The sequence below is a fragment of the Eriocheir sinensis genome, chromosome 32 (genome assembly GCF_024679095.1).
Source record: "Eriocheir sinensis breed Jianghai 21 chromosome 32, ASM2467909v1, whole genome shotgun sequence".
Taxonomy (NCBI): Eukaryota; Metazoa; Arthropoda; class Malacostraca; order Decapoda; family Varunidae; genus Eriocheir; species Eriocheir sinensis.
In genome coordinates this window covers 14,838,800-14,865,969 of record NC_066540.1, presented here as the reverse complement: position 1 = coordinate 14,865,969, position 27,170 = coordinate 14,838,800, and the positions used below count along the sequence as shown (strand labels likewise).

Sequence of the window (27,170 nt, the reverse complement as noted above, 5' to 3'; positions counted from 1 at the left end):
ATCTCTTTTGCTTGGCTGTGCAGGACGCGAGCCTTCCATGGTGGCGGAAGGGTGATTGGTGCGGCCTGGCGCCTGTTGCCAAGGTCCCTCAGGCGGCAACGTCGCATGAGCCACGTTGCCAAGTGATATGGAAGGTTTACAGAGTCGTTGTCTTTCCCTCAAATCCCAAGCCATTCATAACACCATGCAGTTGTATTATGAATATATATTCCATAAATATATAACGTACAGACTAACAGTGAGACAGATCGCCATGTGCAGGTCATCGCCACAGGGCTCAAGTTAGAGTCGATAGATTATAGTAGTTTCATGACCCTGGTGGTAGTCTGACCCTTCTTCTGTGCCACGGACGCCTACACCCACTCATTAGAACCTGACTCATCTCCTTTTCGGCCGTGGGAAACAGTTGATTGATTGATTATTAGGGCGCCGTGGGAAACAGTTGATTGATTGATTATTAGGGCGCCGTGGGAAACAGTTGATTGATTGATTATTAGGGCTTTCTATCATGGCGCCGTGGGGAACAGTTGATTGATTATTAGGGCGCTCTATCATGGCGCCGTGGGAAACAGTTGATTGATTGATTATTAGGGCGTTCTATCATGGCGCCGTGGGAAACAGTTGATTGATTGATTATTAGGGTGTTCTATCATGGCGCCGTGGGAAACAGTTGATTGATTGATTATTAGGGTGTTCTATCATGGCGCCGTGGGAAACAGTTGACTGATTGATTATTAGGGCGCTCTATCATGGCGCCGTGGGAAACAGTTGATGTAAGGGTCGGCGGAAGCGTCTGAGAACACACCAGCCTCTCACCCTCTCGGCCTCACACTCTTTCCCCGCCCCCAGAACCCTTCGACACCGCCTCCTGGATGCTGGTGGCCTTCGTGGCGATCCAGGTGGCGGCCCTCACGGTATTCCTCTTCGAGTGGCTCAGTCCAGGGGGCTACAACATGAAGGTAAGGCCCGGGGGGGTAGGGGGAGGTAGGGATGGGGTTGGGAAAGGGAGGGAAGGGGACTAGATGGGATGGGGAGGGAAGGGGAGGAGAGGGATAGTAAGGTGTTGTTATGTAGGGAAGGCTAAAGGTGCGAGTGTTGATATATAGATGGAGGGATTTAAAGGATTTGTCAAATAAAATTTTTGAAAAGAAAAGAGAGCCAGAGAGTAGGCAATGGTTTGATGGTTTTAAGTTGAACAATTCAGGATTCAACAAAGAGAAGCAAAAAACCAATGGGAGTGGTGGACGTTGACGAATGGCAACAGAGGGAGGCCATGTGTGCAATGTGTATTCAATACCATCAATAGAGGTTAGAGATAAAGCCATGGATGGTGGATGGTGGGTGGGTTGGTGGGGTTGTGGGCTGCCTTATAGAAGGCCTCGGCCTCTTGCTTTCTCCTTACGTTCTTATGTTCTTATGTTCTTATGAGAAGGGACTGGGGAAGGGAATAGGTGGGGGGGGAAGGAGGGAAGGGAAGGGGAAGGAATGGGGGAAGGAAGAGGAAGGAAGGGAAGGGATGGGATGGGATAGGAATGAGTGGGGTTGGATGGGAGTGAGAAAGAGAAGGGATTTAGAAGGGAAGTGAAGGAGAGGGAAGGAAAGGGGAGGGATAAACAGTATGGGAAGGGAAGGAGAAGGAAGGAATAGGAAGGGAAAGGAAAGAAGAGAGATAGTATGGAAAGGAAGGTAAGAAGGGAAGGGAAGGATGGGAAGATGAAGGAAAGAAAGGGAGGAAACTGAAGGGAAGGGAAGGGAAGATTAGGTAAAGACAGATAAGGGAAGGGAAGGGTAGGGAAAGGAAGAAAAAGGAAAGTAAGAGGAAATGAAATGAAGGGAAGGAAAGGGAAGGGAAGGGAAGAACAGGTATGGACAGGTGAAGTAGGTGAGAGGAAGGGAAGGGAAGGAAGGGGAGTGATGGGTAAGGAAGACGAGGGAAGGGAAATGGGTACTCAAAGTGGTATTAATATAAAGGTAAATTCAAGTATAGAGAAGGAAAGGAAGGGAAGAGAAGGGTAAGGAAGGGAAGGGAAGGGAAGGGAAGGGTAAGAAAGGGAGAGAATGGTGTGTGTGTGTGTATGTGTGTGTGTGTGTGAGAGAGAGAGAGAGAGAGAGAGAGTTTTCTCTATCTCTATCTCTCATACATTGTACCTTCCTCTCAATATCAGACATGCATTTCAGTCCTCCTCCTCCTCCTCCTCCTCCTCCTCCTCCTCCTCCTCCTCCTCCTCCTCCTCCTCCTCCTCCTCCTCCTCTTCGGTAACTTAGTAATCAAATTTAATTACAAATTCTCTTAATGAGGCGATTTGAGTTGAATTGTGTGTGTGGGTGTGGGGGTGTGTGGACGGGTGGGTGGGTGTATGTACGAGAGAGAGAGAGAGAGAGAGATATCAACACATGATGCAGCAATATATATAATAATCTCTCTCTCTCTCTCTCTCTCTCTCTCTCTCTCTCTCTCTCTCTCTCTCTCTCTCTCTCTCTCTCTCTCTCTCTCTCAGTTCCTCTTCTTTTCCTAACTTTTCCTCCTCTTTCTCTCTCTATTCTTCTTCCTTTTGTTTCTATCACCGAAGACTACAGGTTAAAGACTTGTATCCTTCTCTGTTTTGTACCCTTTCTGTTTTTATTGGTCCTTTCATTCCTCTTCTTACTGTTGCGATTTCTCGTCTTTTCTCTCTCTTCTAATCCTTCTCTCTGTTCTTGTTCTTCCTTTGTTTTGTAGCACCAAGGACCTCAGGGTAAAGATTTGGATCCTTCTGTAGTTGTTCGCTTTCTGCGCTCAATGCTATCTCTCCTATTTTCTTTTCTCTCTCTCTTGTAGTCCTTCTCTCTCTCTGTTCTTGTTCTTCCTTTGTTTCTGGCATTGAGGTCCAAAGGGTCAAGATTTGGAACCTTCTCTCTTTGTTCTCTCTCTCTCTCTGTTCTGCATTTCCTCACTTTTCCTCCTCTTTTTCTCTCTATTCCTGTTCTTCTTTTATTTTCAGCATTGAGGACCATATGGTAAAGATTTGGAACCTTCTTTCTATGTTCTATCTCTCTGTTCTGCATTTCCTAACTTCTCCTCCTCTTTTTCTCTCTATTCCTGTTCTTCTTTGATTTTTAGCATTGAGGACCATATGGTAAGATTTGGAACCTTCTCTTGTTGTTCTATTCCTCTGTTATGCATTTCCTAACTTTTCCTCCTCTTTTTCTCTCTATTCCTGTTCTTCTTTTATTTTCAGCATCAAGGACCATATGGTAAAGATTTGGAACCTTCTCTCTTTGTTCTCTCTCTCTGTTCTGCATTTCCTCACTTTTCCTCCTCTTTTTCTCTCTATTCCTGTTCTTCCTTTATTTTCAGCATTGAGGACCATATGGTAAAGATTTGGAACCTTCTCTCTTTGTTCTCTCTCTCTGTTCTGCATTTCCTAACTTTTCCTCCTCCTTTTCTCTCTATTCCTGTTCTTCTTCCTTTATTTGTAGCATCAAGGACCTCAGGGTAAAGATTTGGAACCTTCTCTCTCTGTTCTCTGTCTGTTCTGCATTTCCTAACTTTTCCTCCTCCTTTTCTCTCTATTCCTGTTCTTCTTCCTTTATTTGTAGCATCAAGGACCTCAGGGTAAAGATTTGGAACCTTCTCTCCTTGTCTATTCGGTATTTCCTCTTTTCTTAACTTTTCCTCCTCTTTCTCTCTCTATTCTTGTTCTCTTGTTTCTGGCATTGAGAACCACAGTGTAACGAACGATTTGGGACCTTCTCAAGTTGTACTCTTTCTTTTCTTTCATTTCTTTCATCTTTTCTTTCTTCTTCCTCTTCTTCATCTTCTTCTGTTTGTACTTCCTCTCGTTGTAGCTGTCATTCTTCTTAGTTACTTCTGTTCTTTTTTCTTCCTCTTCCTCACCCTTCTCATTCTCGTCTCCTCCTCCCCTAGGTGGCGCCCCCAGCGGACCACAAGTTCTCCCTTCTGCGGACCTACTGGCTGGTTTGGGCCGTGTTGTTCCAGGCCGCTGTTCACGTCGACTGCCCCAAAGGCTTCACAGCGCGGTGAGTCGAGGGAAGATACGCCCGCACGTCATCTCGGGACACAGCGGTGGTGATGTTCTGTAGTCCGTTCACGATAACTTGGCGAATTTCCTCCACCCCCATGACAGCCCAGCGTCCACTAACTATGTAGATTTAGCCGCTTCTCAGCATTCACCAACAAGATTTAGCCTTTGCCAGCACCCACCAATAAGATTCAGCCTTTCCCATCATCCATCAATAAGATTTAGCCTTTCCTAACACCCACCAATAGGATTTAATCTTTTCCTGGTATCCAAGGCTTGTTTGCCTGGTTAGTGTGAACGGTGTGTACTACTACTACTACTACTACTACTACTACTACTACTACTACTACTACTACTACTACTACTACTACTACTACTACTATTGCTACTACTACTGCTACTATTTCTTCGTCTTCTTCATCTTCTTCTTCTTCTTCTTTTACTACTACTACTACTACTACTACTACTACTACTACTACTACCTCCTCCTCCCCACCACCACCACCACCACCACTCACACCCCCCCCCCTTCCCCTCTCCTCAGGTTCATGGCCAACATCTGGGCCATGTTCGCCGTGGTCTTTCTGGCCATCTACACTGCCAACCTCGCGGCCTTCATGATCACGCGCGAAGAGTACCACGACCTCTCCGGCATCGAGGACCACCGGGTAACGAACTGGGGTCACCTGGGTTTGGGGTGTTGGTGTAGTTGTTGTTCTGAGGCCTGGTTCCCCGTCTCTCTCTCTCTCTCTCTCTCTCTCTCTCTCTCTCTCTCTCTCTCTCTCTCTCTCTCTCTCTCTCTCTCTCTCTCTCTCTCTCTCTCTCTCATTATCTTTTCTTCTTCTTCTTCTTCTGTGAGCATTGGAGTCATCTATATTTTCTCTCCTAGTAATCTTGTTCTCATTCTTGTTCTGTTTTTGTATGTTTGTTGTTGGATAAAAATTAACACTGGGTGAAATTAATACCTGATCTGTTTATTATTTTTATTCATATACTTATAATGATAAATAATAATATTGATAATGATGATATTGGTGATAACAGTAATAATAATAATAATAATAATAATAATAATAATAATAATAATGGTAATAATAATAATTTAAATAATAATAACAAATTTAAGAATGACATTTTAAGGAGATCTGATTAACACCCCTGTCACACCTACCCGAATGAGGTCGGCAAACGCGCCACGGCCCGAGTCGTAACGGTCATTTTTCATGGTCGGCTAACAAAATCGCTGCCGCCGAGGCTTGACGCGGTTCGGTCGTGTCGGCAGGTGCCCCCAATAATTTTAAGCACATGCATTCGAGCCGCGGCCAGACTCTGCCAATAATCGGTCTGCAGTTCGCGCACGGTCCCCAACGACAGCGGGCAGCAGGCGTGCAGTCTGCGACGAGCCGGCGTGCGTTCGGGCGTGTCGGCGACAAGAAAAAAAAAAAAAAAAAAAAAAAAATCCTCGCCGTCCTGATGCGAGATCTGTGTTGCCTGGGACTTGGAAGCAAATAGGTCCTCAGACTGCTGTTGCTCCCTGCCGTGGTACATGGTGGAAAACTGGAAGATTGATGGAGTGCTGGAGAGGGAAGGTTGTGCGCTGCTGAAGCTGGAGTGAGCGAGTGATGAGAATTAAACCCACCCTTGCAGACGAAAGACGTATATTTACCAAAAAGTTTCTGTCGACACTTCCACCATCATCAGTGACTAGTGTTCGCACAGAAATCATTTCATACAGGGAAAACGAATAAACACGAGAGGGCGGGGCGGGACAAGGAGGGTAGGAAGATTTCATACGTCAGGTCACAAGTCAGATTCAGGTCAACTCCCCTCCCGTACGCTGCGGCGGACGGACGAGGGGATTAAATTCGGGGTCGCGGTCGGATGGAGTCGGCGACCATACTGCGATGGGCCGGCTCGTGGTCTGCGGGCGGTCGTGGTGCGGTTGCCGACAGTCTTGGCGTGCTCGTGACTGGCCAGGAATCGGGGGCAGTCGGCGACAAATCCGTTTCGACTCAGGCCTTGGTCATGACGATGTGACAGGGGCTTAACAGAAGAGCTTAATGGAATTGGTGAAGAGTATTAAACTAAGGGGGTCCTGTGTGTGTGTGTGTGTGTGTGTGTGTGTGTGTGTGTGTGTGTGTGTGTGTGTGTGTGTGTTTGTTTGTTTGTTTGTTTATTTGTGTGTATGTGTGTGTGTGTGTGTGTGTGTGTGTGAGAGAGAGAGAGAGAGAGAGATCCTCTTATATATAATACAAGACTGACTTTTAAATGCTGAGAAAGAATGGAAATTACTGGAATTGCAAGGAATATATTATGAGTTAAATGCCGCAAATGCCGGGGAGAAGATAGGAAAATACTATAAATGCGAGTAAACTATGAAATAAATGCTTCTACTCCTCTTTCTTTTTCTTTTCTTCTCTTTTTCTCTCACCATTCAATGTAATCCTTTTTTCTCTGCCTTTGAAGTGGTAAGCGGATCAACGAGTTCAGGTGAGCGGCTAATTAAGGCGAGGCGCACCTGTTCTGCTGGAAGGGACTTAGAACTGACACGTGTTCTCTCTCTCTCTCTCTCTCTCTCTCTCTCTCTCTCTCTCTCTCTCTCTCTCTCTCTCTCTCTCTCTCTCTCTCTCTCTCTCTCCTTCCCTTCCTTCCCTTCCTTCCCTTCCTTCCCTTCCTTCCCTACCTTCCTTCCTTCCTTTCCTTCCCTTCCTTCCTTCCCTTCCTTCCTTCCTCCTTCCTTTCCTTCCTTACCCCCTTCCTCACCCCATCTCTCCCTTAATCCCCCCCTTTTCCCACCCCCACACCCTTCCTTGCAACCCCCTTCTACCCATCCCTTCTCTCACACCCCTTCCTTACCCTTCCTCCTCCCCTTCTTTGCACAACCTCCCCTTCCCTTACACCACATCCCCCTTTCCCCACCCCCTCTCCACCACACCCCTTCCTCAAACCCCATATCCTTCACCTCCTTCCCACCCCACATTCCCTTCCCTCATCCCTCCTTCCTTTTCCCTTCCTTGCAACCTTCCCCTGTACACATCCTTCCCATTCCCCCTCTCATCACCTCCACCTCTTCTCCCCCTCTCCCTGTCATCTTCCCCCTTCCACCTCCTTTCCCATTCCCCCCCTCACCACCACCGTCTCTTCTCCCCCTCCCTTCCTTACACACCCTTTCCCTTCCCCCCCTTCTCTCCCTTCCATCCTCCCTCCCTTACACACCCTCCCTATCTCCCTCTCCCCACCACCTCCCTTCCATCCTCCCCTATCCTTCCCCCTCCTCCCCTCTCTCTTCCCCCCCTCCCCCCAACAGCTCCAGAATCCGTACTTCAAGAAGCCGCCGTTCAAGTTTGGGTTCGTGCCGTTCACCAACACGGAGACTATCATGGCGAAGCACCAACCGGAGATGTTCCAGTACATGAAACACTACAACAAAAGCTCCATTACCGACGGCATCAAGGCCATCAAGAAGGGGTGAGTGATGGGCGGTGATGGGTACTGGTGATGGGTGCTGGTGATGGGTACTGGTGACGGGTACTGGTGATGGAGTGCTGGGGTGGTGGTGGTGCTTGGGGTGGTGATGGTGTGTTATGGTGATGGGGTATTGGGGTGGTTTCATTGTGGTGATGGGGTATTGGGGTGGTTTCTTTGTGGTGATGGGGTATTGGGGTGGTTTCTTTGTGGTGATGGGGTATTGGGGTGGTTTCTTCGTGGTGATGGGGTATTGGGGTGGTTTCTTTGTGGTGATGGGGTATTGGGGTGGTTTCTTAGCGGTGATGGGGTATTGGGGTGGTTAAATTATGGGGTGGTATTTGATAGTGATGAAGGGGTGATGGGTGGTGATTAGATGATGGGGTGGTGGTGATGGGATGTAATGGGATGGTGGTGGTGATGGGTAATAAAGTGATGGTGTGTTGGTGATGATGGGGGTTAGAAAGTGGTGATGGGGTGGTGATGGTAGTGGTGATAGGTGGTAAAGGGATGATGGAATGGTGGTGATGGGAAGTAATGGGATGGTGGTGGTGGTGATGGGGTGACAGAGAGATGATGGGGTGGTGATTTCGTGGTGATGGGGTGGGTTAATTTAAGATGGGGTGGTGATGGGTGATAATGGATAATATGGTAAGGACGTGATGGGGTGTTGATGGGAATGGTGATGGGGCTATAATGGGGTGGTGATGGGTAATATGGTGAGTAAGGACGTGATGGGATGGTGATGGGAATGGTGATGGGCTGAAAGTGATGGGTAGTGAACTTAAGATGGGGGTATTATTTAAGAACACACACACACACACACACACACACACTCTTCCTTCACTCTCTCCTTCTTTCCTTCCTTTCTTTCTTACATTCCTTCACTTTATTTGTTTTTTTCCCGTTCTTCCTTCCTTCTCTCCATATCCTCCTTTCCTTCTTTTCTTCCTCTATTCCTTCCTTCTTTCCTTCCTTCCTTCCCTCCTTCCTTCCCTCTTTTATCCTTTTTCCTAACACTATCCTCCCTTCCTTCCTTCATTCTTTCCTTCCTTCCTTCCTTCCTTCCTTCCATCCTTCATTCCTTCCTTCCTTCTTTCTTTCCTTCCTTCTTTCTTTCCTTCCTTCCTTCATTATTTCCTTCCTTCCTTCCTTCCTGCTTTCCTTCCCTCCTCTCCCAATTCCTTCCTTCTTCCTTCCTTCCTTCCTTCCTGCTTTCCTTCCCTCCTCTCCTAATTCCGTCCTTCTCTCCTTCCTTCCTTCCTTCCTTCCTTCTATCCTTCCTTTCTTCCCTCCCTCTCCTCGTCCCCAACTCTTCCTTCCTCCTCCCTTCCTTCCTTCCCTAATTCCCTTCTCCCTTCTTCCCTCCCTCCCTTTCCCCTCTCAGCACACACACACACACACACACACACACACACACACACACACACACACACACACACACACACTTGTCCTCGCCTGTGATTGGGTGTCTGTGTACCGTTCTGTTCGTTGATTGGCTCTGCCGTTTACACATCGTTAGAGAGAGAGAGAGAGAGAGTTTTAATATTGCTACCTAACTGACCTGCCAACCATTTTTTCCCCATTCAGACCTATTTCCCTTATTTTCACCCATTCCACACACCTGTAGCCGTTCCGAACCCATTTCCAGGCCCTTTGATCCTTTTTCAAACTTGTACTTTCCACACTGTTGCCAAGTCCACCTTCGATCCTCTTCAAAGCGAATCTGAACCCATTAAAGAACATATTGCAGTAAGTAGCGGGATTTTTTTTTTTTTTTTTTTTTTTTTACGCCCTTTGCTCTAAATATGGAGTCTACAAGAGGCGTCTGGTGGATCTACACAAGGCAGCTCCTGTGAACCTAACCCCACCTTCATTCCTAACCTCAGTACCTTTGAATTTGTATAACCTCTTCTTGAATGCGTCTATCGAACTGGCGCTCTCCACATGACTGCCAGGCCTGTTCCACTCATCCAGTACTGGCGCTCTCCACATGACTGCCAGGCCTGTTCCACTCATCCACCACCCAGTTCCACCAGTTCTTGTCTGTTTCTTGAATGTGTCTATCGCATTGGCGCTCTCCACATGACTGCCAGGCCTGTTCCACTCATCCACCACCCAGTTCCACAAATTCATGCCTATATCTTTGTTGAATCTGAATTTATCAAACTTAAACCCATTGCTACTTCCCCTATTCTGAATCCTTTGTTGAATCTGAATTTATCAAACTTAAACCCATTGCTACTTCGCCTATTCTGAATCCTTTGTTGAATCTGAATTTATCAAACTTAAACCCATTGCTACTTCGCCTATTCTGAATCCTTTGTTGAATCTGAATTTATCAAACTTAAACCCATTGCTACTTCCCCTATTCTGAATCCTTTGTTGAATCTGAATTTATCAAACTTAAACCCATTGCTACTTCGCCTATCCAACATTCTGAATCCTATCCCGTAGAGTCACATCACCGAGGGCCGGGTATCGAACCTTGGCCTTTTGAGTAGAAGTCATGGTGATGTGTTAACTAAGCCACCTATTAGCGGTATTACCAACACACCACTCTCTCTCTCTCTCCCTTTTTCCCTCCCCCTCTCCCTCTCCCTCCCTTCCATCTTTCCTCCCTGCACTACCACAAACACTAATCACACTGACTCACCTCTCTCTCTCTCTCTCTCTCTCTCTCTCTCTCTCTCTCTCTCTCTCTCTCTCTCTCTCTCTCTCTCTCTCTCTCTCTCTCTCTCTCTCTCTCTCTCTCTCTCTCTCTCTCTCTCTCTCTCTCTCTCTCTCTCTCTCTCTCTCTCTCTCTCCACCGCCTCTTCCTCTTCTCCCCTCTCCCTCCCCTCCCCTCTCCCCTCCCCTCTCCCTCCCTCCCATCCACTCAATACCGTCACCACCACACTATCAACCTAACAACATTGACCTTTTCTCTCTCCCTTGCCCTCTCCCTCCCTTTCCCTCCCTCCCTACCCCCCATCCACTCAATATCATCACCACCACACCGTATCAACCTATCAACATCGACCTTCTCTCCTCCTCTCCCCTCCTCCCCTCCCTATCCACCTCACTCCTCCCTACCCCCCATCCACTCAATATCATCACCACCACACCGTATCAACCTATCAACATCGACCTTCTCTCCCTCCCTTTCCCTCTCCCTCCCTCCCTATCACACTCACTCCCCCTCTCTCTCTCTAAAGTCTAAACTAACATCACTTTCTTCCCCTCTCCCTCCCTTTCCCTCTCCCTCCCTTTCCCTCTCCCTCCCTCCCTATCACACTCCCTCCCTTGCTCTCCCTCTAAACTAACATCACTTTCTTCCCCTCTCCCTCCCTCTCCCTACCTTCGCCGCCGCCCCAGGGAGCAGGACGCCTTTATCTACGACGCCACCGTGCTTGACTACCGCGTGGGACAGGACGATGAGTGCACACTGCTGACGGTGGGCGCGTGGTACCATATGACAGGCTACGGCATCGCCTTCCCGCGGGGCTCCAAACACACCACGCAGTTCAACGAGCGTCTCATGAGCTACAAGGACAATGGTAGGTGTGAGGGAGGGGAGGAGTGAGAGAGAAGGGGTTAAGGGAGAGGAAGAGGGAGAAGGGAGAGGTGGAGGAGGGAAAGGGTAAGGGAGAGGGGTTAAGGGAGGGAAAGGGTAAGAGAAAAGGGGTTAAGGGAGAGGAAGAGGAAGAAGAGAGAGGTGGGGAAGGGAGTTAGGGAGGGAAAGGGTAAGAGAGAAGGGGTTAAGGGAGAGGAAGAGGAAGAAGAGAGAGATGGGGAAGGGAGTTATTGAGGGAAAGGGCAAGAGAGAAGGGTTTAAGGGAGAGGAAGAGGAAGAGGGGAGAGGATGGAAGAGAGAGGAAGGGAGAGAAGGGGTGAGGGAAGGAGAGAGAGAGAGAGAGAGAGAGTGTTTGATTAAGAAAGAGAGTTTGATGGAGGTAGGAAGGAGAAAAAGAGAGGTTGAGACACAAACAGAGAGAGAGAGAGGCAGGCAGGAAGTGAAGTAGGAACAATTAGTGAGGTAGGGAGGAAGAGCTGGAGGAGGAGGAGGAGGAGGAGGAGTAGGAGGTGGAGGAGGAGGAGGAGGAGGAGGAGGAAACAAAGGGAAAGAGAGGGAAGAAAGAAGTAGGAGAGACAATAGAACGGAAGAGGAGAGGAAATGGAGGAAGAGAGAGAGAGAGAATGACTGACATTGGCCTACAATAAAGGAGAATGAAGAGGAGAGGAGGAGGAGGAGGAGGAAGAGGAGGAAGAAGAGGAGAGGAGGGGGAGGAGGAGGAGGAGGAGGAGAAAATAGAATAAAGCAGTGAAGGAAGATTAGAAGGAAGAGGAAGAAGAGGAGGAGGAGGAGGAGGAGGAGGAGGAGGAGGAGGAGGACAATGTTACCAATTAAATATGATTCCAAGTTTTCCCTAAACAAACAGTGATGCCAACTCTAACAAGGCTAATTCTCTCTCTCTCTCTCTCTCTCTCTCTCTCTCTCTCTCTCTCTCTCTCTCTCTCTCTCTCTCTCTCTCTCTCTCTCTCTCTCTCTCTCTCTCTCTCTCTCTCTCTCTCTCTCTCCATTTCCTTTCCCCTTCCGTCAACACTTCAACTTTCTTCCTCCTCCCTTCCTCCTTCCCTCCCTCTCTTCCTCTCTCCTTTCCTCCCTCCTTCCCTTCCTCTCTTCCTCCCTCTCTTCCTCTCTCCTTCCCTTCTCCCCTTCCTCTCCTCCTCCCTTTTTGCGCTCGTCTTTTTTTTTAACCTCATTCATCTTTACACACACACACACACACACACACACACACACACACACACACACTTGCTCAATCTTCTGTTTTGTCTTTCTCTTTTTCTTTTTAATCTTTTTTTTCTTTTTTCTTTTCTTTGTTTCCTTTTCTTTCCCTTCTTTACCCTTCTTCCTTTCGTTTCCTTTCCCTTTCTTTCCCTTTCCTTTTCTTCCTTTCCTTCTTTCTTTCTTCCTCTTCCTTTTCTTCCTTTTCTTCCTTCCTTTCTCTTTTTCTTTCCCTTATCATCTTCTCAAATATCCCTTCTCCTCCTCCTCCTTCTCCTCCTCTTCCTCCTCCATCATCTCTTCCACCTCTCTCCCTTTCTCTTCTTCCACCTACACCTGTCTTTCCCTTGTCTCTTCCACTTTTCCACCTGTGATCCTCCTCTTCCACCTCTCTTCCACCACTCCTTCACCTTTCCAAATTCCCCTCTACCTCTTTTACCTCCTCCATCTCTCCTCACCTGTCCTCACCTGCCCCTCCACACACAGGTGACATGGAGCGCATTCAACGGTTCTGGCTGACGGGCGCGTGTAAACCCAAGAAGCAGAACAAGAGAGCGTCAGAACCTTTGGCCCTTGAGCAGTTTTTGTCCGCCTACCTCCTCCTGCTGACGGGCGTCCTGCTGGCCCTGGTGCTGCTGCTGCTGGAACACGCCTACTTCAAATACGTGAGGGGACACCTACAGAAGACCGACAAGGGGGGGTGCTGCGCCCTCGTCAGTCTGGTGAGCAAGAGGGTTTGTTTACATGTGTGTGTGCAGGATACTTGTTGCAGTGGCGGATGACTCGGTTTGAAGTGTGGTTCTGGTTGCCGTTCCTGCCATCCACTTGTTCCTCATCCACCCACTCACCTTCCACCACACTGTCATCTCCTTAACAATCCTCTCCGTTCACTATAATTGTCTGTTTGTCGCTGATTGCATTGAGGTCTGAGTTTGTCCCCCGCTCGTCTCAAGAATAGAAGCTCCCCACACTACCACCCATTACCACGCTAGCCCCCGATTCTTCTTCTTCTTCTTCGTCTTCTTCTTCTTCGTCTTCTTCTTCTTCTTCGTCTTCTTCTTCTTCGTCTTCTTCTTCTTCTTCTTCTTCTTCTTCTCCTTCTGCTTCAGTTTCATCTTTTTATTCTTCTTCTTCTTCTTTTTCGTCTTCTTCTTCTTCTTCTTCTTCTTCTTCTTCTTCTTCTTCTGCTTCATCCTCATTTTCCTCTTCTTCTTCTTCTCTTTCGTCTTCGTCTTCTTCTTCTTCTTCTTCTTTATGTCACTCCAAGGCCATCCTCCTCTTGATCCTTCTCTTTCTCCTCTTTTCTTCTCTCTTATCGCTTATTCACACACTTTTCTATCCCTTCCTTTTCGCCCCCCCCCCCCCCTCCCCCAGTAACAACGCACTCACTCCCTTCTCCCCGTCCCCACGCACTCACTTCCCGCCCTCTCCCCGTCCCACAAACTCACTCCCGTCCCCCGTCACTCACTCCCCGCCGCCCCCCCCGTTCCCACAAACTCACTCCCCGCCCCCCCGTCCCCCGTCACTCACTCACCCGCCCCACCCCCCACCCCCGTTCCCACAAACTCACTCCCCGCCCCTCCCCCGTTCCCTTGCACTCACTCCCTTCCCTTGCCCCTCAGAGCATGGGTAAAAGCCTCAACTTCCGCGGGGCCGTCATCGAGGCACACAACAAACTCCTCCGCCACCGATGCCGCGACCCGCTCTGCGACACCCACATCTGGAAGGTCAAACACGAGCTGGACATGGCGCGGGTCAAGATCAAACAGCTGGAGAAGGAACTCGAGTCACACGGGGTCAAGCCATCCAGAAAGTTCGCCCCGAGGTGAGTCCACGCCGTAGCAAGGTCAAGGAAGGTCAATAATAGTAAAAAAAAAAAGGTCAGAAAAGGTCTAGTGTTGGAATGTAGGTTGGTTAAATGACGGAAAGGCTTAGTAAAGGTCAGTAACGAGGTCAATGTAAGGTCAAGGAAGGTCAATAATAGTAATAAAAAAAAAGGTCAGAAAAGGTCTAGTGTTGGAATGTAGGTTGGTTGAATGGCGGAAAGGCTTAGTAGAGGTCAGTAACGTGTTCGATGTAAGGTCAAGGAAGGTCAATAATAGTAAAAAAAAAAAAGGTCAGAAAAGGTCTAGTGTTGGAATGTAGGTTGGTTGAATGACGGAAAGGCTTAGTAAAGGTCAGTAATGAGGTCGATGTAAGGTCAAGGAAGGTCAATAATAGTAAAAGAAGATCAGAAAAGGTCTAGCGTTGGAATGTAGGTTGACTGAATGACCGAAAAGCTTAGTAAAGGTCCGTAACGAGGTCGATGTAAGGTCAAGGAAGGTCAATAATAGTAAAAGAAGATCAGAAAAGGTCTAGTGTTGGAATGTAGGTTGACTAAATGACCGAAAAGCTTAGTAAAGGTCAGTAACGAGGCCCATGTAAGGTCAAGGAAGGTCAGAAAAGGTGAAAAAAGGGTCACAAATAAAGGTCTCAAGTTGCAAGGTTATGTCACGTGATTTTTGGTTGTTTTGGGTGGCATTTAGGTTGATAGAATGACTGAAGAGGTTATTAAAGGTCAGTAACATGGTCAAAAAAGGTCAGTAAGAGTGAAAAAAAAATATATAAAAGGACTTATGTTGCCAAGTATATGTCGATCGTTTTGGGGTCAAGTATGTTGATTAAATTTTCGAAGAGGTTCGTAAAGGTCAGTAACAAGGCCGTAACAAGGTCCAGGTGAAAAAAGGGTCATAAAGAAAGGTCTCAAGTTGCAAGGTTATGTCAAGTGATTGTTGATTGTTTGGGGATGGAATACAGGTCGATAAAAAGTCCGAAGAGCTGGGTAAAGGTTAGTAACAAGGTCATAACAAATATGATAAAGTTTCAAATTAAGGTCGAAAGGTTGAATTGAGGTACGAAAAAGGTAATATTATGAAAAAAAGGTCAAATTCAGGTGAACAAGTTGATAAATAAGGTTTAAAAGGTAAAAAAAGGTCAAGTTGAGGAAAAAAGGTCATAATAATAAGGTAAAAAATGGCCATAAAGGCAAATAGGGTAAATTGAGGTAAAAACAAGGCCATAAGGTAAAAAAAAGGTTAAATTGAGGTTTAAAAAGGTCATAAAGGTAAAGAAAAGTATAACAGGTAAAAAAAAGGTCAAATTGAGGTTTAAAAAGGTCATAAAGGTAAAGAAAAGTATAACTGGCAAAAAAAAGGTCAAAAGGTTAAAAAAAGATCCCATTGAGGTAAAAAAAAGGTCAGACAGGTGTAAAAATGCCATAAAGGTAAAAAGGTCAAATTAAGTAATAAAAAAAGGTCAAATAAGGTAAAAAAAAAGAAAATTGAGTTTAAAAAAGGCCAAATCAAGGTTAAAAAGGTCAAAATGAAGAATATAAACGTGACTATAAGGTAAAATAAAGACAAAATTATGTAAGAAGAAAAACGCCAAATTGAGGTACAAAAAAAGGTCATTAAAATTAAAAATGGGTCAAATTAAGGTTAAAAAAAAATGTCCATATAAGTACCAAGGTCAAATTAAGATAAAAAAAAAAGCCAAAATAAGGCAAAAAAAGGTCATATTGGGATAAAAAAAAAAGTCATATTGGGGTAAAAAAAAAAAGGTCATAAACTCACCAAGGTCAAATTCAGGTTAAAAAAAGGTCAAATCAAGGTTAAGAAAAAGGTCATATTGAGGTAACAAAAAAAAGGTCAGTTTGATGTTAAAAAAGGCAAATTAGTGTTACAAATGCCATAATTGTAAGGTCAAAAAGGTCACAAATTTAAATCATGCCGAATCGAGGCTAGTTAAGGTTACTCTAAGGTCAAGGGTCAAGGAATGGTTGGCAAAGTCGGTCCGGGTTAAGGTAAGGTCACGTGAGGTCACACTAGCAAGGTCGTTTTGTTTATCTTGTTTTTTGTTTATTTCTGTTCGTTCGTTCGTTTGTTTCTTGTTTGCTTTGCTTAGCGTTAGGAGGTGAAGGGCCAGGCAGGTGTTTGTTTTTGTTTTGTTTGTTTGTTTGTTTGTTTGTATGAGGTCAAGTTCACGATGGTGGTGGTGGTGGTGGTGGTGAGTTTACGTGTGTGTGTGTGTGTGTGTGTGTGTGTGTGTGTGTGTGTGTGTGTGTGTGTGTGTGTGTGTGTGTGTGTGCTGTCTTATTCTTTCTTGATTTTCTTATTTCTTTGCTATTTTCTTGGTCGTTCTCTATTTATCTATATTTTTATCTTTATCTTTCTATCTTTTCTTTCTTTCTGTCTGTCTTTTCTTTATATTTTCTTTCATTCTTCCTCCTTTCTTTTCTTCCTTGCTAGCTCTTTCTTTTTCTATATTCTTGCGTTCCTGCTTGCTTGCTTCATCCTTGCTTCCTTTCTTTCTTTCTTTCCTTCTTTCTTCTTTACTTCCTTCCTTCTGTCTTCCTTTCCTCTTTTTTTTTCCTTTCCTCCTCCTTTCCTTCCTTCCTTGCTTACTTGCTTTTGAAGGAGGAGGAAGTGGAGGAGGAGTAGAAGGAGGAGTTCTGGAGGTAAGTTTGTCTCCATTTTGAGGAAGAAAAAGGAGAAAAAAGAGAGGAGGAAAACAAGAAAAGGAAATCAAAAAAATACTTGAGTTGACGCTTTTCATGTTCCGTTTTCTATGTTTGGTTGTCCGTTTTCTATATAATTTCTCTAAATAAATGAAACTCTTGATCTTTTATAATTTTTTTGTTTAAAAAGTAAGATCAATTTAGTTTTTTTCGTATTATGTGCAAAGAAAATGCTGATGAAAGTGATTTATTTGCTTGCTTTTTAGAGTTTATTACAGCAAGTGACTAAAGCAGTGTTCACCAGAGGGCAGCAGCGTCGCTCCTTTGCCTCGGACCCCTTGATAGTGACACCCTGAAGAGGCCCACTTCGGCGTTAACAAAGTTTACGTCCTCAGCAGTCAGTCATGTAAAGCCTCCCGTCCACACCAAGACGCCTGATTTTTCAAACGTCGTATTAATCTTTACTAACAATAATCTGGCTGGTTTGTCCTTGTGACCCATTTTTCAAGGCGTGCTTAGTTGGTTTTGTTGCCTTTTGTTATATCACTTTATACGACTGAGTTTGTGATATGATTGATTGATTGATTGATAGTTTATTGTTGCAGGTAAACAACAAGGGAGAAGGGAGGGACTCAACACTGTGAAAATTCAATACTTTTACGGCCGTAGTATTAATCTCCCCCATTCCCGTTTCCTTCTTTTCCCTCTCCCTTGGCTGTAAACCGCAGTTTTAAGCGTCCCCGGGGGGTAGGGAAAAGTTAATGGGTTTCTTGGGCGCCTCGGGGCGCCATGCGGGAGAACGTAACGTGTTGAGATTTCACGGGTAACTGACTCATAATTAGGTTAGGCTTTCCCATACTGTTTTTCGTGCTAAAACAGCATTGTAGTCGGATGGTTTCCTGTGCACGACCGGATTGTCTCTTATCTGCTTCACTAGAAACCGTTTTTGTGCATAAGTAAGCGGTGTGGTCTTGTCTCTCATAGCCATTTTCAAATAGTGCGGCTCTAGCTGATACACAGGCCAGCCAACCAACTAGGGCGGGAGCTACCAACCTTTGCGAATCGTCCGCAATTCTGTGGTATGCTGGGTCACGAATGTGGTTGTCTAGCTAACAACACACTGCTGGGTGTGCGAGTGTTTAAGAAATCGAAACATAACTTTCGGGTGCTAGCACACCACAGTGGTGTGTTGACCGACGAAACGAAATTTTAGAAGTTTAAGAAAACGGGGGTAAGAATACAGGCCATATACCAAGAGAACCCGACTAACCTCTTTTGTGGCCCTTGGAAATGACTGTTGTGAGAGCCGAAAGTGTCAAAGAATATATGGTCCTTACACCAACATTCCGCCTCGGAACACAGCCCAAGCAAGGAACGACGTGCCTCTCAGCCAGTCAAGTGTCGCGTGAACATTGTTGCCGTCACTCGCTGGAACGGAAATTATATATCATTTTCTATTGCTTTCCTTCTTTCTTTCTGTTAACACTAAGCCTACCATTGTTTTCTGCACTTAAACATGACACTGAAGAAGAAATTTAAAGAGAAAAAGAAGGAAAGAAATACTGCATGAAGGAAGGAGGAAAGAAAACGGGAAGTAGAATATAAGGGAGGGGGGGAAGAGAAAGGGAGATAAAGGAGGAAAGGAAGGAAAGGAGAAAGAAACAAAGGTAAGAGGAAAGAAAGGTGAGTAACAAGACTGTACAGAACATTGTTGATTTGTTAATACCCGTAGGTCTGTCTGTCTGTCTGTCTGTTTCTCTCTCTCTCTCTCTCTCTCTCTCTCTCTCTCTCTCTCTCTCTCTCTCTCTCTCTCTCTCTCTCTCTCTCTCTCTCTCTCTCTCTATGTATGGTTGTCTGCTTATATGTATGTTCGTGTACGTGTGCTTATCCGTGTGTGTGTGTGTGTGTGTGTGTGTGTGTGTGTGTGTGTGTGTGTGTGTAATTCACCACGGTCTGATCACGAGTTGGTTACGCAATCGCCAGCAAGTAGCCTACCCTCGCGACATGAGCAAGCTCACTTTAATCGATCTCTGGGTACTGGCAGGACCTCACACACCACACCCCCCATCCCCCTTGCTCAAGGGGGACAGTAACCACTCCTAGTCAACGGAAAGAATCCGACCTGAGCGGGGCTAGACCCGCCCCCTGTCAGGCCGTGAAACCTTGCAGCGCAGCGCTCTAACCGATTGAGCTACCGGAGCGGTGTGTGTGTGTGTGTGTGTGTGTGTGTGTGTGTGTGTGTGTGTGTGTAATTCACCACGGCCTGATCACGAGTTGGACTCGCTTTCGCCAGCAGATACCCTCGCGACGAGAGCAAGTGCTCATTATCGTCGATCTCTGGGTACTGTCAGGACCTCACGCACCACACCCCATCCCCCTTGCTCAAGGGGGGACAGTAACCACTCCTAGTCAACGGAAAGAATCCGGCCTGAGCGGGGCTCGAACCGCCGCCTGTTTGGCCGTGAAGCCTTGCAGCGCGGAGCTCTAACCGTGTGTGTGTGTGTGTGTGTGTGTGTGTGTGTGTGTGTGTGTGTGTGTGTGTGTGTGTGTGTGTGTGTGTGTGTGTGTGTGTGTGTGTGTGTCTCTCTCTCTCTCTCTCTCTCTCTCTCTCTCTCTCTCTCTCTCTCTCTCTCTCTCTCTCTCTCTCTCTCTCTCTCATATGTCTGTACGTACGTATGTATGTATGTATATATGTATGTAAGCATGTATGTAAATATATGTATGTACGTATGTATGTATGTTTAATGTAAGTACGTATGTATGTATGCCTCTTCTCTCTCTCTCTCTCTCTCTCTCTCTCTCTCTCTCTCTCTCTCTCTCTCTCTCTCTCTCTCTCTCTCTCTCTCTCTCTCTCTCTCTCTCTCTCAAGCATGGACACACACATTTGATACTCTTTTATTAGTATTATTATCATATTATTATTATTATCATTATTATTATTATTATCATTGTTAACATTATTTTTATCATCATTATTATTATTATTCGTGTTTGTATGTTCATCATTGACTCTCCTGTTGTTATTGTTATTGTTAATATTGTTACTATTATTATTATTATTATTGTTATTATTATTATTATTATTATTAGATATTTTTATTATTATTATTATTATTTTTCTAACCAAACCTTTAAACAAAACTGCAAGTAATTTTTTCCTTCCAGAATCTTGACCTTAGAGATAGTTTGCATAGACCGAGAGAGAGAGGATTTTTTTGCTTATTAAAGAGTTTATCTATCACGTGAGTTGACAGACGGATAGATAGACGGATAGATAGACATTTTGACAAGTCGTAGAGATTGTAGTATTTTTTTATTATACCTATTTTTTTTTATCTAATCCATTCTGTAGTGACTTGCCCTACACACACACACACACACACACACACACACACACACACACACACACACACACACACACACACACACACACACACACGCACACACACACACACACACACACACACACACACACACACACACACACACACACACACACACACAGAAACAAAAGAAAGATTGAATGAACTTAGATTGAAAAACTTTTATATTAGCCCCCCCTCCCTCCCCCCACCCACCCCACCATTACCCCCCTCCCCTCCCCCCTACACAAAATTAGCCCCCCCCTCTTCCTCTCCAAATTACCCCCTTCCTCCCTCTCCCATTATCTCTCTCTCCCTCTCCCCATAAATAGGTATCCCTGATCCCTCCCTCTCTTCCCCTTCTCTCCCTTCCCTTCCCCTCCCTTCCCTTCCCTTAACTCCATCCTCTCATTCTTCCCTCTTCCTTCCTTGCCTTTCTCTCTTTCTCTTTTTTTTTTTTTACTTTTTATATCGTTTCCTCTTTCCCTTCCCTTTCTATTCCTATTTTCTCCCACTCTTCCTATTAATTCCTCCTCTTCCCTTTACTGTCCCTTTCACTTTCCCTTCCCTTCCCTTCCCTTCCTTTCCTTTTCCTTTACCGCTCTACCTTTTTATTTTCTTCCCTTCCCTTCACTTTTCTTATCTTTCCTACCCTACCTTTGCCTTCACTTCCCTTCTCTTCCCTTCTCTTCCCTTCCTTTCCCTTTCCTTCGTCTCCCTTCCCTTCCCTTCCCAACCCTTCTCAACCCTTCCTTTCCCTTCCCTTCCCTTTCCTTCCCAATCCTTCCCTTTCTTTCCCTTCCCATCCCTTTCCTTCCCTTCCATTCCCTTCCCTTCCCAACCCTTCCCTTCCTTTCCCTTCCCATCCCTTCCCTTCCATTCCATTCTATTCTCGTCCTTTCCCTTCCTTTCCTTTCCTTTCCCCTCCCTTCCCTTCCCTTCCCAACCCTTCCCAACCCTTCCTTTCCCAACCCTTCCCTTCCCTAAGGTTTTGCTGTGTAAATGAAAAAGACCAATTTACGTCTCTTCTATAATTCCAATTTTTAATATAAATGTAAATATTGCCAATTGTATGTATGTATGTTTGTTTGTTTATATATTGGTTTGTGTCTGTCTGTTTGTCTGTTCGTTTGTTTGTTTGCCTAACACACTCAACTGTCTCCTTCCCCTCTCTCTCTCTCTCTCTCTCTTTCTCTTTCTCTCTTCCTCTCTCTGTCTCTCTTTCCTCCTCCTCCTCCTCCTCCTCCGGTTGCTCCTCTTCCTTATCCGTTTCTCCTTTCCTTTCCTTTCCTTCATCTCGTCTTGTTCCTTTCTCCCTCCTCCTCTTCCTCCTCCTCGTCCTCGTCCTCCTCCTCCTCCTCCTCCTCCTTCTAATCCTCCTCCTCGATTATTTTTTCCTCCCTTTCTCCTTCCCTTCCTTCCTTCCTTCCTTCCTTCCCTCCCTCCCTTCCTTCCCTCCCCACCAATCTTCCATTTTCTTATTCCAAACTCAAAACTCTTCCTCCTCCTCCTCCTCCTCCTCCTCCTCCTCTTTGTATGTAGCAATTTACTTACAAGCTGTTGGAAACCCCGATACAACGGACAGGAAGAGGAAGAAGAACCCCGCATGATCAACCTCGTCTCCAGGTAAGGGGATCGAGGCGCCTGTGAAAGGGGATCCGAACCCGTGTAGAAGGGATTGAATCGTCTTTAGAAGGGGTGTCGATTCTCCTTCCTCAAAACGTGTTCTGAACGTGTTTCGGGGGAGTTCTTGACGTGTTTTGTTGTTTGTATGTGTGTTTGTGTGTGTGTGTGTGTTTTGGTATTTGGTGTTCGTGTGTGTGTGTGTGTGTGTGTGTGTGTGTGTGTGTGTGTGTGTCAGTTAAGTTCTCCCTCAATTTCTTTCTCTTTATTATTGTTATTATTATCAGTATTATTAAGTCACGTCTAAGTAAGGTTCTGTTAAGTAATGTTAAGTAAGTCAAGTTGAAAGGGCCAAGTTCTTCCTAACGCTACAACTTAAGTCACGGTCTGTTTAAGAAGTAATGTTTAAGTCTGTTTTAGAAGTAAGTTGATCTGCAAGTGTTGGTCTTGAAAAGTAGATTATAAGTGGAGGTGTGTGTGTGTGTGTGTGTGTGTGTGTGTGTGTGTGTGTGTGTGTGTGTGTGTGTGTGTGTGTGTGTGTGTGTGTGTGAATTAACTATTACTTTAAAAATTTCAGTGCTTTAAGTAGTTGCAGTAGTAGTAATAGTAGTAGTAGTAGTAGTAGTAGCAGCAGCAGTAGTAGTAGTAGTAGTAGTAGTAGTAGTAGTAGTAGTAATACATTTAATATCACTACCACTATCACCACCATCACCATCACCATCACCACCACCATCACCATCACCATCACCACCCCTCCACAGCCACTGCCACCTCCCTTTCTTCCCCTTCTTTCACCCTCTTCCCAACCCAGTCCACCCCCCACCCTCCCTCGGAACACCCCACACCTCCTCAAAGTCTCATAGCCATCAGCCGCCCTTCGATCAATGATAAAGATGAATGAATCAAGCGATAAGATTGTTAAAGGGGCTATTACACTGGGCAAATTTTCCGTGGATCTTCAGTCAAACCACGATTTCTGCTGGCGTGGTTTTCATTTGTTTCTTGTTATTGCTGATGATGATGATGGTGAGTAATACCGTCGTCCTTCAGTGAAATCTACCGTAGCTTTGGAAGATCGTGGACACGTCAGAAAACCACGGAAATATGAGAACCACGCCAGCGGAAATCGTGGTTTGACTGAAGATCCACGGAAAATTTGCCCAGTGTAATAACCCTTTAGGCGAGAAGGACGCAGAGGATTAATGAGTACATGAATAACAACTAAACATATTAAAAAACGAACAACTACAACAGCGAAGAGACTCACAAAGAGGGAAGAGCTGCGATAAACTAAAAGTGCGTTCTCTGCTGTTCCATGAGGCAGAAAACCACGGAAACATGAGAACCACGCCAGCGGAAATCGTGGTTTGACTGAAGATCCACGGAAAATTTGCCCAGTGTAATAACCCCTTAAGCCCCATGGCCTGTCGGGTGGTGGGTCTGGCGGCGATTAAACCGGCTCACCCGCTGGACTATGCAGTGAGGAGGATGACTAAACACCCAGCAGGACGAAATTATATAAGACCTGTCAAGGGGCGGATGCGCTTGCCAGCCTGGATCGTGGATTCTGAGTCAGCCACAGCCGTGCACCCGGTCTTCCTGGGCGTCCCCACTCCCCAACGTTGCCAAATTATCGTACTCAGAACATCGCAATTATTAGTTCTAGGGACCGAAACTTTTCTACCCACACGGATAACGAAATTACAGTTAAAGTTATCGTTAAAATCATGACATATTGGTGACTGTAATAGCTGCGAGTCAGAAACCGGAAAATACGATATGCTGAGTGGCTGAGTACGATAATTTGGTAACGCTGCCACTCCCCCTTCCCTGGTGGGTGATACGCCGGGGCCTTCGCGCTGGTTCGTGATCTTTTTGCTTCACTGGAATCCCTTCGCCCTCCTTTTCCTTCTCTCGCATCGCTTTCGTTTTCTCTTTCTCGGCGTCCCAGGCGTTTTGTAGCTGCTGAACAGGCGGCGTATTTATTTATTTATTTATTTTTTACAGCAGAGGAGTCAGGTCAAGGGCATAAAAAAAAAAGGTAACAAATGTTTAAAAAAAAAAGCCCGCTACTCAAATAGTGTCCGCACTCCTCCCTCGCTACTTGCTTCGTCTCCCAGAATGATAATAAATGATAACATGGCAATGATAAAGATAACTGAATAAAATGATAATACAGATAAGCACACCTGTCAAATCTTACGTTTTTTATACACAAACTTTTGGTCTAACGCAAAATCTTATGGCAAGACACCACAGTAGCTTGACAGGTATGGATAAGATGATAAGGATAAACGAATTAAAGATACCAGGAATTAATAAATGAATAAAATATGATTAAGTTATGAAGTTATAATAAATTAAATGATAGGAAATTAATGGTCAGTCGTTTGATCTCTCTCTAAAACAACGGCGGGGCAGAACAAGGTTTGAAGTGGTGTCGTGGAAGGGCGGAACAAAGGCGGTTAATTAAATCCATATCGTCTTTAATAATTAACCTTACATGGCTCCGCGGTGTAGTTGTTAGTGCCCCTTACCCCCCCCCCCCCCAACCTCCACCACCCCTACACCACTACTCCCCCGCCCCGAATCGCCAGCCACTATCCACTACCACCTACACTACCCCTAACCACCTCCATCCCACTCCCCCCTCCTCCCACTCCCCTGCCCCCAGTCATCACCCCTGACACCACTCCATCACCACTTACATTCACCATCACTACCACCACCACCTTCCCTTCCATCACCATCACCACTACCACCACCACCATCATCACAAACACCTTACCACCTCCCCTTCCCCTTCCATCACCATCACCACCACCCCCACAAACACCACCACCTCCATCGTCTATTCATCCATTCATGTTCTAAGGTTTTGTTCATATACTCTTTGTTTCTTTTTTCAATTATTCATTTCCATAACCATCCACACACACACACACACACACACACATACACACACACACACACACACACACACACACACACACACACACACACACACACACACACATACACACACGAGCCTGCCTGTCCCGTTCCAGCCTGACCACCGCACCTGAGAGGGAGATGATCGGGTCTCGCCAGGTGTACGGGCGCCAGGACATGACCCGCAACCACATCACCTCCAACGAGCCGCCCCACCCCTCCACGGCCACCCCCACCCCCACCCCGGAGACAGGCGCCCGGCAAAGGTGAGATTGCGGAGGAAAGGGGGAAGAAGGGGAGATAGAAATGGAAAGGGAGAGAGATAGAAGGAGAGAGGGACAGCAGCTACATCAGAACAGTTAACGACCTGTACCACACAACTGTACACTCATGCTGTCTTTCCTTCTCCCCACCTGTATCGCTTCTCAACCAATACACTTCTTGCTGTACCCTTGATTAAAAACATCGTTCAGATTCCTTATAGTATTTAAAATCAGGATTGAGCAGGCACAGAAATCCCAGATGCAAGCCGATTTAGTGTTCCGCTCGGTCCCGATCAGTGGAAACGGCACCAAACGTGAGGCATCGCGGCCAGGGGCGGAGGTAAACGTGGGCGGGCGCGTGGGGTCGACACAGAGCGGCGGCAGGCGGAAAGCGGGGGGGTTTTTTTTAGTATGCTGAAAAATATTCTGAGCCGGTCGGGACTGGACGGAACGGTTGTCAGAAATCGGCACTGAACGGGATAAGATCATAACGCCGTCAGGTGGGGTCAGAGGCCGTCAGGATGAATGAAAATTGTGCGCCTCGTGTGACAACGTCTTATCGCGAGCAGCCCCCGACAGGACGCTGCTTGCGGCAACGTCGTATCGAAGAGATGATGAAGAAAATGTGTGCGCCCGTAGTGCCCGGGAGGAAGGGTTGTTAACATTGTCCAGCCGGCGGCAAGCACGCGGGGCTGTGGTAAATATTCTCCAGTATCTTCCAGCCTCCTGAACACTGGGGAAGAAGTACTATATGTGTAAGTAGACACGAATACAATATGACTCGGTGTGACTTAGACAGAGATAGAAAGTGAGACGCAAGATACGATGAGTGTACTAGACTAACTTGTAATTCAGCTCCCTTGGCGGGTGGCCGAGGCGGTGCTGGAGGGGTGGTGGTGGGAGGGGGCAGTAGGTGAAGGTGTTGGTGAGGCGTGTGACAGAGTGCCACACAGAGGCTGTTATGGAGATTAGAGTACAGAAGGAGGCAAACTGTGCAGCTGGAGGCAAGACTAAAATGTCAGAGAAATGGGAACAGTATTAATTAAAGGAAAGATACTCGTCGTTGAGAAAGGTGACAAGCAGAGTACTGCAGGGTTCAGTGCTGGCACCTATGGTATTTTTTATGCATACAAACATTTATAAATAGCAGTATTGGGAGTAAAAGCTAATTAAACGTTGCTGATGCAAAAAATCACAAAGATACTTGTGAAAAATTGCCAGAAGGTCTGAACAAGCTCTCTGAATGGAGTGTGAAGTGGCAGATTGAGTTTGCTGGGGATAAATGTCTTGATAAAGTTTGGGAAAAGGAACAAGAGACCAGATTGGGAATATAAGCTGGGGAACTCACACTTACAAATATCTGGTAGTGAAAAGGATTTTGGAGTGATAATTAGCAAGTTAACACCAGCACCTCGTATAAATGAAAAAGGAGCTTGAGAAATTTAACTCGTGAAGAAAGGTTGGAGAAGTTGAATCTGCTAACCCTGCAGGAGAGAAGAAGGGGAGGAGACATGATAATGTTTTGTAGGTATGCCACAGGAGGAGAGAAGATAGACATAAATGGATGTACATCATATGGCAAATTAGCATCAAGGAGACACAGTAGAAAATATTTAAAAAAGAGATGATAAGGATGGATAGGGAAGTTGTTAAGGCAGTTGATCAGCGGAATGCTCTAGCAGGTGAAGTTGTGTGTGTCAAACGCGGTCACAAATGTAAAGAACTGTATGACAAAATGGTTTTAATAATGGGACAATACAAGCCTTGCTCAATCCTGTAGTAATACAAATAAGGAAGCATTCACACCTATGGTACATGCACTTTATACACACATCCATATATACTTTTGATAGGTTGGTCTTTATAGCATTTTGTCTAGTTAGTCTATTTTTAACAAGGAATTTATATGGTGGACTTCCAAGGCTGGTTCTATACAGCAGGCAGCACTGAACTAAGCTGTCCTCTGCTGCAGCGAAAACCTTGGGCCCATATTACAAGCTCCCCCTTCCTAATTCATTCCCTTACTTCCATATTACAAGCTCTTCCTTCCTCTGCCAATCCTTTACACCCATATTACAAGCTCTTCCTAATTCATTCCCTTACTTCCATATTACAAGCTCTTCCTTCCTCTGCCAATCCTTTACACCCATATTACAGTCTCTTCCTCAGTCATTCCCTTCCCAAAATATTACAAGCTCTTCCTTCCTCTGCCAATCCTTTACACCCATATTACAATCT

At 45.8% G+C, this 27,170-nt stretch overlaps 1 protein-coding gene across 1 annotated transcript in view; it reads left to right on the top strand.

The window, feature by feature from the left end:
- Positions 1–27,170, top strand: part of LOC127006228 (glutamate receptor ionotropic, NMDA 2B-like) — a 252,752-nt gene that overhangs the window by 203,550 nt on the left and 22,032 nt on the right. Inside the window, exons 13-21 of the mRNA XM_050875841.1 lie at positions 850–959; positions 3,908–4,020; positions 4,567–4,690; positions 7,330–7,490; positions 10,845–11,026; positions 12,745–12,980; positions 13,881–14,083; positions 21,658–21,741; positions 24,786–24,935. Coding sequence (XP_050731798.1) covers positions 850–959; positions 3,908–4,020; positions 4,567–4,690; positions 7,330–7,490; positions 10,845–11,026; positions 12,745–12,980; positions 13,881–14,083; positions 21,658–21,741; positions 24,786–24,935 — 1,363 coding nt within the window. The remainder of the gene's footprint in view (positions 1–849; positions 960–3,907; positions 4,021–4,566; positions 4,691–7,329; positions 7,491–10,844; positions 11,027–12,744; positions 12,981–13,880; positions 14,084–21,657; positions 21,742–24,785; positions 24,936–27,170) is intronic.